Source organism: Petromyzon marinus, chromosome 9, assembly GCF_048934315.1.
Source record: "Petromyzon marinus isolate PM22_M1 ecotype Great Lakes invasive population chromosome 9, UKy_Petmar_22M1.pri1.0, whole genome shotgun sequence".
Classification (NCBI taxonomy): domain Eukaryota; kingdom Metazoa; phylum Chordata; class Hyperoartia; order Petromyzontiformes; family Petromyzontidae; genus Petromyzon; species Petromyzon marinus.
The window spans coordinates 4833066-4847802 of record NC_133675.1 but is presented as its reverse complement, the minus strand read 5'-3'; the positions used below and the strand labels follow the sequence as shown (position 1 = coordinate 4847802).

The window sequence follows — 14737 nt, the reverse complement described above, 5'->3', positions numbered from 1 at the left end:
TGCGTGTGTACACGTGCGTGTGTGTACGTGTACACGTGTCTGTGTGTGTGTGTACACGTGCGTGTGTGTACACGTGTGTGTGTGTGTACACGTGTGTGTGTGTGTGTACACGTGTGCGTGTGTGTGTACACGTGTGTGTGTGTGTACACGTGTGTGTGTGTGTGTGTACACGTGTGTGTGTGTGTGTGTACACGTGCGTGTGTGTGTACACGTGTGTGTGTACACGTGTGTGTGTGTGTACACGTGTGTGTGTGTGTGTACACGTGTGTGTGTGTGTGTGTACACGTGTGCGTGTGTGTGTACACGTGTGTGTGTACACGTGTGTGTGTGTGTGTGTACACGTGTGTGTGTACACGTGTGTGTACGTGTACACGTGTCTGTGTGTGTGTACACGTGTGTGTGTGTACACGTGTGTGTGTGTGTACACGTGTGTGTGTGTGTACACGTGTGTGTGTGTACACGTGTGTGTGTGTGTACACGTGTGTCTAAATATAGCGGGCGCAAGAGCAGCGCTCTGGGGCTGCTGCCGCTGCGCTCCACGATGCCACAGAGCGCCGGAGCAGCGCGAGAAGAGGAGACGGCGAACTGAATTCGAGAGAAGGGGGGGGGGGGTCTGTTTATCGGACCGTGGAGACAGTTGTGGGGTGGGGGGGGGCACCACCAGGACAGAGGAACAGGGAGGTGGGAACCCCAACGAAGAGGGTGGGGTGGGTGTTGGAGGGTTGCTATCCGACTCTGGCAGAGAAGGTGGGGGGCGGTGGTAGTAGCGCAGCGAGCGCGTCCGCGCCGCTCCGATGGCGACACGGACCGAGCGAGGCGCTGATTCCTCATCGCGGGGCCGCACGCCCGACACCGCCTGCGGCTGCGGCGGCGGCGGCTTCGGCGGCGGCGGCGCGGCGGCGCTGACCCTCGCCCTCCTCCTCCTGCTCGTCACCCCGTGGCTGGGCGCGGCCCCGGGTGCCCTCGCGTGCTCCGAGCTGGCCGTGGACGAGTGCAGCTGCGGGGAGGAGCGTGCCAAGGGACCCGCGCGGCACGCGGCTGCGCGCAGAGTGACCTGCTCGAGCGGCTCGCTCGGCGAGGTGCTGCCGCCCGGCGTCTTGCCCTCTCGCACCGTCACGCTGTGAGTAACGGGGAATCGGGGGGGCGGGGGGGGGGGCTAAGGGAAGGAGTGGAGGGTACACGGAATAAGGAGTCGGGGGATGTGGGTACCGCTGGTGGGTGATTGTGTGGGGGTGATTTGGGGGGGCGAAGGAAAACGCGGGAGGTTACGTGGCAATGGGAGGAGGTGGGCGAGTTTGGGAGACGTCAAGTCTGGGATAGAGAGTGGTGCGGAGTCTTGGAGCGTTGAGTCAATACCGTCTTGTCGGTACGAGTACTGCACTGTATGGGTGGAGTGCCAAGTATTGTAGAGAGAGCGTGAATACGAGCAGAGAGAGTGGAGTGTGGTAGAGAGTGTGGACTGTGGTAGAGAGAGTGGAGAGTGGTAGAGAGAGTGGAGAGTGGTAGAGAGAGTGGAGAGTGGTAGAGAGTGGACTGTGGTAGAGAGAGTGGAGAGTGGTAGAGAGAGTGGAGTGTGGTAGAGAGAGTGGAGTGTGGTAGAGAGAGTGGAGTGTGGTAGAGAGAGTGGAGAGTGGTAGAGAGTGGAGAGTGGTAGAGAGAGTAGAGAGTGGTAGAGAGAGTGGAGAGTGGTAGAAAGAGTGGAGTGTGGTAGAGAGAGTGGAGAGTGGTAGAGAGTGGAGTGTGGTAGAGAGTGTGGAGTGTGGTAGAGAGAGTGGAGTGTGGTAGAGAGAGTGGAGAGTGGTAGAGAGAGTGGAGTGTGGTAGAGAGAGTGGAGTGTGGTAGAGAGAGTGGAGAGTGGTAGAGAGAGTGGAGTGTGGTAGAGAGTGGAGTGTGGTAGAGAGTGTGGAGTGTGGTAGAGAGAGTGGAGAGTGGTAGAGAGAGTGGAGAGTCGTAGAGAGAGTGGAGTGTGGTAGAGAGTGTGGCGTTTGGTAGAGAGAGTGGAGAGTGGTAGATTGGAGTGTGGTAGAGAGAGTGGAGAGTGGTAGAGAGTGGAGTGTGGTAGAGAGAGTGGAGAGTGGTAGAGAGAGTGGAGAGTGGTAGAGAGTGGAGTGTGGTAGAGAGAGTGGAGAGTGGTAGAGAGAGTGGAGAGTGGTAGAGAGAGTGGAGAGTGGTAGAGAGTGGACTGTGGTAGAGAGAGTGGAGAGTGGTAGAGAGAGTGGAGTGTGGTAGAGAGAGTGGAGTGTGGTAGAGAGAGTGGAGTGTGGTAGAGAGAGTGGAGAGTGGTAGAGAGTGGAGAGTGGTAGAGAGAGTAGAGAGTGGTAGAGAGAGTGGAGAGTGGTAGAAAGAGTGGAGTGTGGTAGAGAGAGTGGAGAGTGGTAGAGAGTGGAGTGTGGTAGAGAGTGTGGAGTGTGGTAGAGAGAGTGGAGTGTGGTAGAGAGAGTGGAGAGTGGTAGAGAGAGTGGAGTGTGGTAGAGAGAGTGGAGTGTGGTAGAGAGAGTGGAGAGTGGTAGAGAGAGTGGAGTGTGGTAGAGAGTGGAGTGTGGTAGAGAGTGTGGAGTGTGGTAGAGAGAGTGGAGAGTGGTAGAGAGAGTGGAGAGTCGTAGAGAGAGTGGAGTGTGGTAGAGAGTGTGGCGTTTGGTAGAGAGAGTGGAGAGTGGTAGATTGGAGTGTGGTAGAGAGAGTGGAGAGTGGTAGAGAGTGGAGTGTGGTAGAGAGAGTGGAGAGTGGTAGAGAGAGTGGAGAGTGGTAGAGAGTGGAGTGTGGTAGAGAGAGTGGAGAGTGGTAGAGAGAGTGGAGTGTGGTAGAGAGTGGAGTGTGGTAGAGAGAGTGGAGAGTGGTAGAGAGAGTGGAGAGTGGTAGAGAGTGGAGTGTGGTAGAGAGAGTGGAGAGTGGTAGAGAGAGTGGAGAGTGGTAGAGAGAGAGAGTGGAGAGTGGTAGAGAGAGTGGAGTGTGGTAGAGAGTGTGGAGTGTGGTAGAGAGAGTGGAGTGTGGTAGAGAGAGTGGAGAGTGGTAGAGAGAGTGGAGTGTGGTAGAGAGAGTGGAGAGTGGTAGAGAGTGGAGTGTGGTAGAGAGAGTGGAGAGTGGTAGAGAGAGTGGAGAGTGGTAGAGAGAGAGAGTGGAGAGTGGTAGAGAGAGTGGAGTGTGGTAGAGAGTGTGGAGTGTGGTAGAGAGAGTGGAGTGTGGTAGAGAGAGTGGAGAGTGGTAGAGAGAGTGGAGTGTGGTAGAGAGAGTGGAGTGTGGTAGAGAGAGTGGAGAGTGGTAGAGAGAGTGGAGTGTGGTAGAGAGTGGAGTGTGGTAGAGAGTGTGGAGTGTGGCAGAGAGAGTGGAGAGTGGTAGAGAGAGTGGAGAGTCGTAGAGAGAGTGGAGTGTGGTAGAGAGTGTGGCGTTTGGTAGAGAGAGTGGAGAGTGGTAGATTGGAGTGTGGTAGAGAGAGTGGAGAGTGGTAGAGAGTGGAGTGTGGTAGAGAGAGTGGAGAGTGGTAGAGAGAGTGGAGAGTGGTAGAGAGTGGAGTGTGGTAGAGAGAGTGGAGAGTGGTAGAGAGAGTGGAGTGTGGTAGAGAGTGGAGTGTGGTAGAGAGAGTGGAGAGTGGTAGAGAGAGTGGAGAGTGGTAGAGAGTGGAGTGTGGTAGAGAGAGTGGAGAGTGGTAGAAAGAGTGGAGAGTGGTAGAGAGAGTGGAGTGTGGTAGAGAGAGTGGAGAGTGGTAGAAAGAGTGGAGAGTGGTAGAGAGTGGAGTGTGGTAGAGAGAGTGGAGAGTGGTAGAGAGAGTGGAGAGTGGTAGAGAGAGTGGAGAGTGGTAGAGAGAGTGGGGAGTGGTAAAGAGTGGATTGTGGTAGAGAGAGTGTAGTGTGGTAGAGAGTGGAGAATGGTAGAGAGAGTGGAGAGTGGTAGAGAGTGGAGAGTGGTAGAGAGAGTGGAGAGTGGTAGAGAGAGTGGAGAGTGGTAGAGAGTGGAGTGTGGTAGAGAGAGTGGAGTGTGGTAGAGAGAGTGGAGAGTGGAGAGTGGTAAAGAGAGTGGAGTGTGGTAGAGAGTGGAGTGTGGTAGAGAGAGTGGAGAGTGGTAGAGAGAGTGGAGAGTGGTAGAGAGTGGTAGAGAGAGTGGAGTGTGGTAGAGATAGTGGAGAGTAGTAGAGAGTGGAGAGTGGTAGAGAGAGTGGAGAGTGGTAGAGAGTGGAGAGTGGTAGAGAGTGGAGAGTGGTAGAGAGAGTGGAGTGTGGTAGAGAGAGTGGAGAGTGGTAGAGAGAGTGGACTGTGGTAGAGAGAGCGGAGTGTGGTAGAGAGTGGAGAGTGGTAGAGAGAGTGGAGTGTGGTAGAGAGAGAGTGGAGAGTGGTAGAGAGAGTGGAGAGTGGTAGAGAGAGTGGAGAGTGGTAGAGAGAGAGTGCAGTGTGGTAGAGAGTGGAATGTGGTAGAGAGAGTGGAGAGTGGTAGAGAGAGTGGAGAGTGGTAGAGAGTGGAGTGTGGTAGAGAGAGTGGAGAGTGGTAGAGAGAGTGGAGTGTGGTAGAGAGTGGAGTGTGGTAGAGAGAGTGGAGAGTGGTAGAGAGAGTGGAGAGTGGTAGAGAGTGGAGTGTGGTAGAGAGAGTGGAGAGTGGTAGAAAGAGTGGAGAGTGGTAGAGAGAGTGGAGTGTGGTAGACAGAGTGGAGAGTGGTAGAAAGAGTGGAGAGTGGTAGAGAGTGGAGTGTGGTAGAGAGAGTGGAGAGTGGTAGAGAGAGTGGAGAGTGGTAGAGAGAGTGGAGAGTGGTAGAGAGAGTGAGGAGTGGTAAAGAGTGGAGTGTGGTAGAGAGAGTGTAGTGTGGTAGAGAGTGGAGAATGGTAGAGAGAGTGGAGAGTGGTAGAGAGTGGAGAGTGGTAGAGAGAGTGGAGAGTGGTAGAGAGAGTGGAGAGTGGTAGAGAGTGGAGTGTGGTAGAGAGAGTGGAGTGTGGTAGAGAGAGTGGAGAGTGGAGAGTGGTAAAGAGAGTGGAGTGTGGTAGAGAGTGGAGTGTGGTAGAGAGAGTGGAGAGTGGTAGAGAGAGTGGAGAGTGGTAGAGAGTGGTAGAGAGAGTGGAGTGTGGTAGAGATAGTGGAGAGTAGTAGAGAGTGGAGAGTGGTAGAGAGAGTGGAGAGTGGTAGAGAGTGGAGAGTGGTAGAGAGAGTGGAGAGTGGTAGAGAGAGTGGAGTGTGGTAGAGAGTGGAGTGTGGTAGAGAGAGTGGAGAGTGGTAGAGAGAGTGGAGAGTGGTAGAGAGTGGAGTGTGGTAGAGAGAGTGGAGAGTGGTAGAAAGAGTGGAGAGTGGTAGAGAGAGTGGAGTGTGGTAGAGAGAGTGGAGAGTGGTAGAAAGAGTGGAGAGTGGTAGAGAGAGTGGAGTGTGGTAGAGATAGTGGAGAGTAGTAGAGAGTGGAGAATGGTAGAGAGAGTGGAGAGTGGTAGAGAGTGGAGAGTGGTAGAGAGAGTGGAGAGTGGTAGAGAGAGTGGAGTGTGGTAGAGAGTGGAGTGTGGTAGAGAGAGTGGAGAGTGGTAGAGAGAGTGGAGAGTGGTAGAGAGTGGAGTGTGGTAGAGAGAGTGGAGAGTGGTAGAAAGAGTGGAGAGTGGTAGAGAGAGTGGAGTGTGGTAGAGAGAGTGGAGAGTGGTAGAAAGAGTGGAGAGTGGTAGAGAGTGGAGTGTGGTAGAGAGAGTGGAGAGTGGTAGAGAGAGTGGAGAGTGGTAGAGAGAGTGGAGAGTGGTAGAGAGAGTGGGGAGTGGTAAAGAGTGGAGTGTGGTAGAGAGAGTGTAGTGTGGTAGAGAGTGGAGAATGGTAGAGAGAGTGGAGAGTGGTAGAGAGTGGAGAGTGGTAGAGAGAGTGGAGAGTGGTAGAGAGAGTGGAGAGTGGTAGAGAGTGGAGTGTGGTAGAGAGAGTGGAGTGTGGTAGAGAGAGTGGAGAGTGGAGAGTGGTAAAGAGAGTGGAGTGTGGTAGAGAGTGGAGTGTGGTAGAGAGAGTGGAGAGTGGTAGAGAGAGTGGAGAGTGGTAGAGAGTGGTAGAGAGAGTGGAGTGTGGTAGAGATAGTGGAGAGTAGTAGAGAGTGGAGAGTGGTAGAGAGAGTGGAGAGTGGTAGAGAGTGGAGAGTGGTAGAGAGTGGAGAGTGGTAGAGAGAGTGGAGTGTGGTAGAGAGAGTGGAGAGTGGTAGAGAGAGTGGACTGTGGTAGAGAGAGCGGAGTGTGGTAGAGAGTGGAGAGTGGTAGAGAGAGTGGAGTGTGGTAGAGAGAGAGTGGAGAGTGGTAGAGAGAGTGGAGAGTGGTAGAGAGAGTGGAGAGTGGTAGAGAGAGAGTGCAGTGTGGTAGAGAGTGGAATGTGGTAGAGAGAGTGGAGAGTGGTAGAGAGAGTGGAGAGTGGTAGAGAGTGGAGTGTGGTAGAGAGAGTGGAGAGTGGTAGAGAGAGTGGAGTGTGGTAGAGAGTGGAGTGTGGTAGAGAGAGTGGAGAGTGGTAGAGAGAGTGGAGAGTGGTAGAGAGTGGAGTGTGGTAGAGAGAGTGGAGAGTGGTAGAAAGAGTGGAGAGTGGTAGAGAGAGTGGAGTGTGGTAGACAGAGTGGAGAGTGGTAGAAAGAGTGGAGAGTGGTAGAGAGTGGAGTGTGGTAGAGAGAGTGGAGAGTGGTAGAGAGAGTGGAGAGTGGTAGAGAGAGTGGAGAGTGGTAGAGAGAGTGAGGAGTGGTAAAGAGTGGAGTGTGGTAGAGAGAGTGTAGTGTGGTAGAGAGTGGAGAATGGTAGAGAGAGTGGAGAGTGGTAGAGAGTGGAGAGTGGTAGAGAGAGTGGAGAGTGGTAGAGAGAGTGGAGAGTGGTAGAGAGTGGAGTGTGGTAGAGAGAGTGGAGTGTGGTAGAGAGAGTGGAGAGTGGAGAGTGGTAAAGAGAGTGGAGTGTGGTAGAGAGTGGAGTGTGGTAGAGAGAGTGGAGAGTGGTAGAGAGAGTGGAGAGTGGTAGAGAGTGGAAGAGAGAGTGGAGTGTGGTAGAGATAGTGGAGAGTAGTAGAGAGTGGAGAGTGGTAGAGAGAGTGGAGAGTGGTAGAGAGTGGAGAGTGGTAGAGAGTGGAGAGTGGTAGAGAGAGTGGAGTGTGGTAGAGAGAGTGGAGAGTGGTAGAGAGAGTGGACTGTGGTAGAGAGAGCGGAGTGTGGTAGAGAGTGGAGAGTGGTAGAGAGAGTGGAGTGTGGTAGAGAGAGAGTGGAGAGTGGTAGAGAGAGTGGAGAATGGTAGAGAGAGTGGAGAGTGGTAGAGAGAGAGTGCAGTGTGGTAGAGAGTGGAATGTGGTAGAGAGAGTGGAGAGTGGTAGAGAGAGTGGAGAGTGGTAGAGAGAGTGGGGAGTGGTAAAGAGTGGAGTGTGGTAGAGAGAGTGTAGTGTGGTAGAGAGTAGAGAATGGTAGAGAGAGTGGAGAGTGGTAGAGAGATTTGAGTGTGGTAGAGCTAGTGGAGAGTGGTAGAGAGAGTGGAGTGTGGTAGAGAGAGTGGAGAGTGGTAGAGAGTGTGGAGTGTGGTAGAGAGAGTGGAGAGTGGTAGAGAGTGGTAGAGAGAGTGGAGTGTGGTAGAGATAGTGGAGAGTAGTAGAGAGTGGAGAGTGGTAGAGAGAGTGGAGAGTGGTAGAGAGTGGAGAGTGGTAGAGAGAGTGGAGAGTGGTAGAGAGAGAGTGGAGTGTGGTAGAGAGAGTGGAGAGTGGTAGAGACAGTGGACTGTGGTAGAGAGAGTGGAGTGTGGTAGAGAGTGGAGAGTGGTAGAGAGAGTGGAGTGTGGTAGAGAGAGAGTGGAGAGTGGTAGAGAGAGTGGAGAGTGGTAGAGAGAGTGGAGAGTGGTAGAGAGAGTGGAGTGTGGTAGAGAGAGTGGAGAGTGGTAGAGAGAGTGGAGTGTGGTAGAGAGAGTGGAGTGTGGTAGAGAGTGGAGAGTGGTAGAGAGAGTGGAGAGTGGTAGAGAGAGAGTGGAGTGTGGTAGAGAGAGTGGAGTGTGGTAGAGAGAGTGGAGAGTGGTAGAGAGAGTGGAGTGTGATAGAGACAGTGGAGTGTGTTAGAGAGTGGAGAGTGGTAGAGAAAGTGGAGAGTGGTAGAGAGAGTGGAGTGTGGTAGAGAGAGTGGAGAGTGGTAGAGAGAGTGGAGTGTGGTAGAGAGAGTGGAGTGTGGTAGAGCGTGGAGAGTGGTAGAGAGAGTGGAGAGTGTTAGAGAGAGAGTGGAGTGTGGTAGAGAGAGTGGAGTGTGGTAGAGAGAGTGGATAGTGGTAGAGAGAGTGGAGTGTGGTAGAGAGAGTGGAGTGTGGTAGAGAGTGGAGAGTGGTAGAGAAAGTGGAGAGTGGTAGAGAGAGTGGAGTGTGGTAGAGAGAGTGGAGAGTCATAGAGAGAGTGGAGTGTGGTAGAGAGAGTGGAGTGTGGTAGAGAGTGTGGAGTGTGGTAGACTTTTGACTTTTAAACAACTTTTATTGCCGCCAGCAGCAAAAGCACTGGAAGCGATATAAAATACAAAGTCACCAGCAAACAAATGAAAATAAACGCTACAAATCCACGCCCTGTGGCGCTAAAAAGCACCGCGCACAACACGAAAGAAAAGTCACGTGGCTGTGGTGGTCATCGCGCACGCCACGGTGACGAGCGAGCGCTTCAGAAGGTGAACACGAGAGAGTGGTGTATGTTATATAAAGAAAGAGACGGGGGTATTGTTTTGAGAGTGTAGTCACAGATGAGGCGTCATCTGCGTGTTGGTTTTCGGAACGCAGTGTCCGCGCGTGTGTTCGGCGTCTTCGCACGATGTTCCATCTCCCCGCACACCTTTCCCGAAGCAAACTTCACAATAGGTTGACAAAGATGCGTCACGACGCGGCGCTTGCCCCCGTCATCCCGGTGTGCGCCTTCATGGGTGTTCGAGTACAGAACTCGTTCGGACAGATCGATTCCCCGCCCCCCCCCCCCCCCCCCGGAATAAAGTTGGCATCTTTGCGTAGCCCCGGGCTTCATTTGCAACTCGGGTATTAGCTCGGCACAAACATCGTCTCGAAGAGTCACAACAAGGAGCGCACCGCTTCGGCCAAACGTTACGCTCGCCCCACCGCTGACAGAAGGGGACCATCACCAAGGGGAGTCACTTGAAGCGGAGCATTGCGAGTCTGCGTCTTGCGTCTTAGCGCGACAGTTCGACTCTCTCTCTCTCTTTCTCTCTCTTTCTCTCTCTCCGCACACCTTTCCCAAAGCAAACTCAATTTAGTATTTCTCGCGTCGCCGTGTTTTGCCGCTAACATTTCCGCTCGTTCCGTCGACAAATGGGCCAGCTCCGAACCATCTCTCTATGTTACCAACCGGGGGGGGGGGTCACGTGATGGTTACGTAAGCGCACTCTGCTCAGTGCTCGTTTGTATTTCACGGCTGCACAATCGACACGTGATTAACAAAGGCACGATTTTTTTTGCTTAACATTCAACAATATTCCTCCACAAAACAAAAATCACCCCCCCCCCCGCCTCCACCCCGTGTAGCCTTAACAGACTGTTGGGAGCGAGCAGCACCTATTAAGGCCGGCAGCAACCACGCCCGGCCGCCTTTGTCTCCCGAGTGGCGATATTTACTAGACACTGCAGCAGGTACTCATTTGAGGCTCAGTCGACCTAGGGGAGGCCCAGGACCACTTCAGCGAATCGTCGCCGGTGTTGACCGTGAGCGGGAATCGAACTGCGATCGCTGGGTTCGTACCGCAGCGCGCTAACCGCTGCACCACCGCTCCCCACGATCATATTCAGACTCATTGTTCTATTCGACACGCACATTGATCGGTCAAGATAGAGCTTCAGTACATCACAATTCAAACGTTAGATGATTAGTTTGGCTCCTTCGTCTGAGCCAAACGTCCCCTTTCCCCCACGGGGCCAGTTGCAAGATAATCATTCGCTTGATTATATTTTGTGACGCTCAAATAATTGGTGGTGGTGGCTCGCCTCCCTCCGTGTGTGCCACTCACGCGTGCGGTGATTAAGTACTGTATGCTGTGATCCATTCGTTCACGCAATTCTCTGTTGTCTAAATAAGCCGGATTTACACTCGTCGTGAGATACGGGGAGACTTGCGCGCTGCACAAACATCGTCTCTTTACTCTGGCTTTATTCTCGGCAAATAGAGGCCACGGTGGAAATTATTATGCACCGCTTAGCAGATAGTTATGCATCCGGGAGATTATACAGCCCCGCGTGTGTGTGTGTGTGTGTCCGTGCGCGTATGTGTATGTGTGTCCGTGCGCGTGTGTGTATGTGTGTCCGTACGCGTGTGTGTATGTGTGTCCGTGCGCGTGTGTGACTGTGGCACCCAGAGCTCTCAACTGAGTTCTGTCTCTCTCCGGAGTTGTGTCTCACCCTAGAGTTCTGACACTCACCCGAGTTATCTTTCTCAACTGATTCCTGTCTCTCACCTGCACTGTAGCCCTCACTGCCAGGCAGCCAACTCTGCAAAGTACATTTCCCCTTTTCCCCATGACAGAGGCCACTTTCCCACGTTAATCAGCCGCAGGGAAACTTAAGTTCACTCCGTGGGAATGAAATTCTCTCCCATCATTGAGTGTATTTACACTCCTGCAATTATACTCGGTAACTATATGAATGATTCCAACTTGTAAAGCGCGCTCTCCCTAAGATCGAACGACTCATCGGCGTGAGGAGCTACGGACGTGCAGGAAAGGCAGCCAGGCAGTGTGCAAGCACCATATATCCCTCCCCAAGGTCTGCGGTCCTCGATATATCGAGGTGTTATCAGCCAATTAACGAGTGTTTACATGTGGAAGGAAACCGGACCAGCAGGCGAAAACCCCACGCATGGACGTGAAGTAGGAGAGGGTGTGGCGTGTCAGTCAGGGCATGACCAAACATCCGGAACGTGACCTTCTTGGAATAAAAAAATCTTGATTTTCAAGTCTTGAGTTTCAACGGACTTTGCCAGTCCACTGCTGGATGATGACCTCCCGTCACCACGTTGGTCAAGGAGGGTGGTGGTTTGACCACACTTCCACACGCTGATCCGTGCAGGTTGGTGAAGTAGGCACCCGGGACCGGTCCAGACATCACCACTGATTATTCGGCGGTGATATTATTCATGGCCAGGAATCAAACCATCTGAGCCATAGGGCAGTGGTGTACTAACCAAGGCCGTCACCATGCCCCGCACATCATCATTATTATTACTACTGAGTAGCAGTGTTACCGTGCGGTTGTTTCAATTTCCTCCGTTAGAATCGGAAATTGCGAAAGTGCAGCTATCCAAAGTAAGCAAACGATTATCCACCAGATTTCTGTTTTCTTTTTTCCTCTCTCCGTTACCATTAATCACGACGTGGGAGCTGTCAGACGACAGATTGACACAACAATCCCCTTTTCAGCATCATTCGAAATTACTTTAAGCGACCAAGCAGGCTGCTGTTAGTTACGCGTCCACAAGCACCCGTGGACAAACATTGAACGCTTTTAGATCAGTGGAGGTCAGTGTCGATCGTGACTCCAAACCAGGGCCGTTGGAAGTGGTCTGCGGAACTTTTGCAGGTCGGATTATTTTTTTTCTCTCCGCAGAACAGCGCATTATTATATTTTTTTTTACTTAAAAACCCAATGCATCTGTCGCTAGCACTGTGTGGCTTTAAACGTAATATATATACAGTAGTAGGCGATGTTTCAAGCAATGGCCAAAGAGAGTGAATAATAAGGGTTGGAGACTCCACTTTACAACTACCGGGTTCTTGATGAGAGTTAAGTTTTTTAAAATGGTTTTCTCATCACCAGTCTCTTTTTTTTTAATTGGCGTATAACTAGTTACCTAATAGTAGCTATTGGGTAATTGACAAACCCCCTTGAAAGAAATCATTAGGCAGTGTTATTGTTGAACGTGTGTCAGCTTGTTGTTATTTGCTTTGTGCTTCTTCCCCTTATGGCTGATGTTCGATGTCGTGGCTAACAGCTGTGAATCTACAGCGAGGTGGTCGAGCCAGATGGTCGCGACAGGAGTAGCGGAGTCGTTCTGACGATGCATCCCACCTCCTGTTTGTGACTCGGGCATCGAGTTGTTCGATGTTCCACGGTCTATTCTGGGGTGACCAGTCGCCGCGCACTGCCGGAGAGTTGAGTTTTGTTTTAATTTTCCCCTTCGTGCATCATCATCATCAAAGTATAACCGCATCTGCTCGCTGTGGTTCGTGTGCGTATGCGGATTAGTTGGTGGTTGTGGCCCCAGAAGCTCCGCGGGAGATTGAAGCCAGGGATCTTTTGGCGTCGTCGTCTCTGTCACGAGGTGCTTGTGACTTCTTGTAAGCTCATTTCGGCTTTCCAGGCATCATCATCATTGGCGTCGTGCACCACTGCCAATGCAGCATCACCAAACCAATTCGTCATATTTGTTTACTGTTCCGCATAAAGAATTCTGAGAGTTGACAACGTAACGCCGGATTAATTGAAAGCTCATTTCTTTAGACCTCCTTTTTGTGTTTCATTTGTTGTCCTTCCCCCTGCACCTCCGATGAGCACGGTTGGCTATGCACGGTGCGAAAGAAAGTTCAACATACATAGGAAGGTCGGGAACCACCACCTTAGACGATTGGTAGACCTGCAATATGCTGAATCATGTGTGGCCCTCGACTAACGCGGACATGAGTTCACCGCTCAAAGTTGAGCGCTGTGGTGAAAGGGAAGAGCCGTTAAATTTTTATTTAAAGCTTTCGTGACTGCAGGGATTCATATTCTTGGTTCTTTCGGTAAAGTCACGTAGAAAGGAAACAATAAAATAATAAAAATATAAAAAATAAAATTATCACGATGTTTCGACTGCAACACAAGCAATCATCGTCAGGTGTGAAAACCACAGCAAGAACATTTGAAAAAAGTGGCGGTGAAAACCACAGCAAGAAAAATTTGGAGAAAAAAGACCGCCACTTTTTTCAAAATTGTATTGCTGTGGTTTTCACACCTGATGATGATTGCTTGTGTTGCAGTCGAAACGTCGTGAGAATTGTATTGTTTTATATTTTTATTATTTTATTGTTTCCCTTATACGTGACTTTACCGAAAGAACCAATAATATACATAGGAAGGTCGGGAACCACCACCTTAGACGATTGGTAGACCAGCAATATGCTAAAATCATGTGTGGATGAGTTCACCGCTCAAAGTTGAGCGCTTTGGTGAAAGGGAAGAGCCGTTGTTTTCTTGCGGTACCAAAAGCATCCACAACATGACACGTAGCCTGGTGAAGTTGTGGGTTATGTAATGTCACCGCAATGATAAGCTCGCCCTCTATTTCCCCAGGAAAGCCCCACCGAGTCTCTGTAGTCTTTCCCAGGAGGGTCCTGCTACATTGGGACGTTTGGCCAATTCCACGAGCGAGCGTTTGGTTGTCGTGTCAGAGGAAACCAGAGTGATGGGAGAACCGCCATCACAACAGAGACAAGATGGACAAGACTAATGGCCCGGCATAGATGACGGCAAGAGTCCACTTGCTGTACTGCCGTTTCTTGGCCACCTTGCGGCCCGGTGGATTTGGGAGTTTCAGTCAACGTGTGTTCGTGTGTGATCCATCAACCCTCCCCTCCGAAATTGGTTCAAAAGTCGGAGGCTCACTGCTCGCACGAGCTAGGGGGTGGTGCTCATCTCTGTTGTTGCTGGTACTGAGCCAGTTCTATACATTCCATATTCCTACGGCGGGGGTCAGCTTGTCCATACAACAACCACTGGTGACTTCTCGTAAAGTAGGACTCGGTACTGATCTTGTGAGATCTCGGAAGCTAAGCGGGTGCCGTAGGATGCGTGGGAGGGCGCCGTGAGATGTTTACTACCTCGCCAGGTTTACAGGAGATCGTGGGTTCAATCCCGACCTTGACGCCTGTATATTTGGAGCTTGCATGTTCTCCCCCTGGTCGCGTGGATATTTGTCCGGGTCCTGCGGTTTTTCCCTCCACATTTAGAATGCTGCTTTTAGGGTATTTGGCTGCAATATATTTCCACATGATGAGTCACTTCGTTGAGCTATCATTTGTGGCCAGTTCCCTTCTGACAAAGAGCTATATAGTTCAGTGTGCCTTACCTGGTAAAACAATTTTAAATAGTTAAGATTAAAAAAATAAAATGTTACGGCGCCGCTCTATAAAATTGCCACAAATATTATTGTTATCGGCAGAAGTCAGTGCAGCACAATCCATTGTTGTACTGTACTTTGCTTCAGCGTCTTTGCTTCCTATCTTCACCGGCCCACGCTGAAGTGTGGTCAAGCAACCCCCGCGACCCGCAACGCCGAGTGGAGGCCCTCAGCCAACAGCGCGGATGGACGTGCGCGTGTAAGCGGACCTCTTCATTCTCGACGTCTCTTCCTTTGCTGGGGGGCGCTGACTTTGCGTCTGCAGACGCGCAGCGCTGGGCGTGCGGTTGGAACCGTCGGTGCCAACGTTGAGCCAACGTTCAGCCAACGTTGGGCCAACGTTGAGCCAACGTTCCGCGTTTGCTGGGTACGGAAGCGCGGCCGCGTTCACGACGCAGCTCGGCACATTTTTGCACCGGACCCGTCAGACAGGCTCACGGTGCGACGTGCCCCTTTCTTTCTCCTCGATCTTACACACCCTCCACCACCACCACCGCTGCCGCCTTACCCTACCCCTTTAAACTCTAGAACGTCAAGAGAGAGAATCTGAGGCGTCGGTGACACGCCTTGGCATTTACGGGGAGAAAGACGCGATCCCACACGAGTGAGAGAGAAAGAAAGAGAGAAAGAGAGGGGAGAGGCATTCTGACGCGGCAGAATTCGTACGACAACC

The 14737-nt window shown here is 51.9% G+C and overlaps 1 protein-coding gene across 1 annotated transcript in view; it reads left to right on the top strand.

The window, feature by feature from the left end:
• The first annotated feature begins 692 nt into the window (after window positions 1–692).
• Window positions 693–14737, top strand: part of LOC116940664 (adhesion G protein-coupled receptor A3-like) — a 113373-nt gene continuing 99328 nt past the window's right edge. The window contains exon 1 of the mRNA XM_032950791.2: window positions 693–1120. Coding sequence (XP_032806682.2) covers window positions 795–1120 — 326 coding nt within the window. The 5' untranslated portion in view covers window positions 693–794. The remainder of the gene's footprint in view (window positions 1121–14737) is intronic.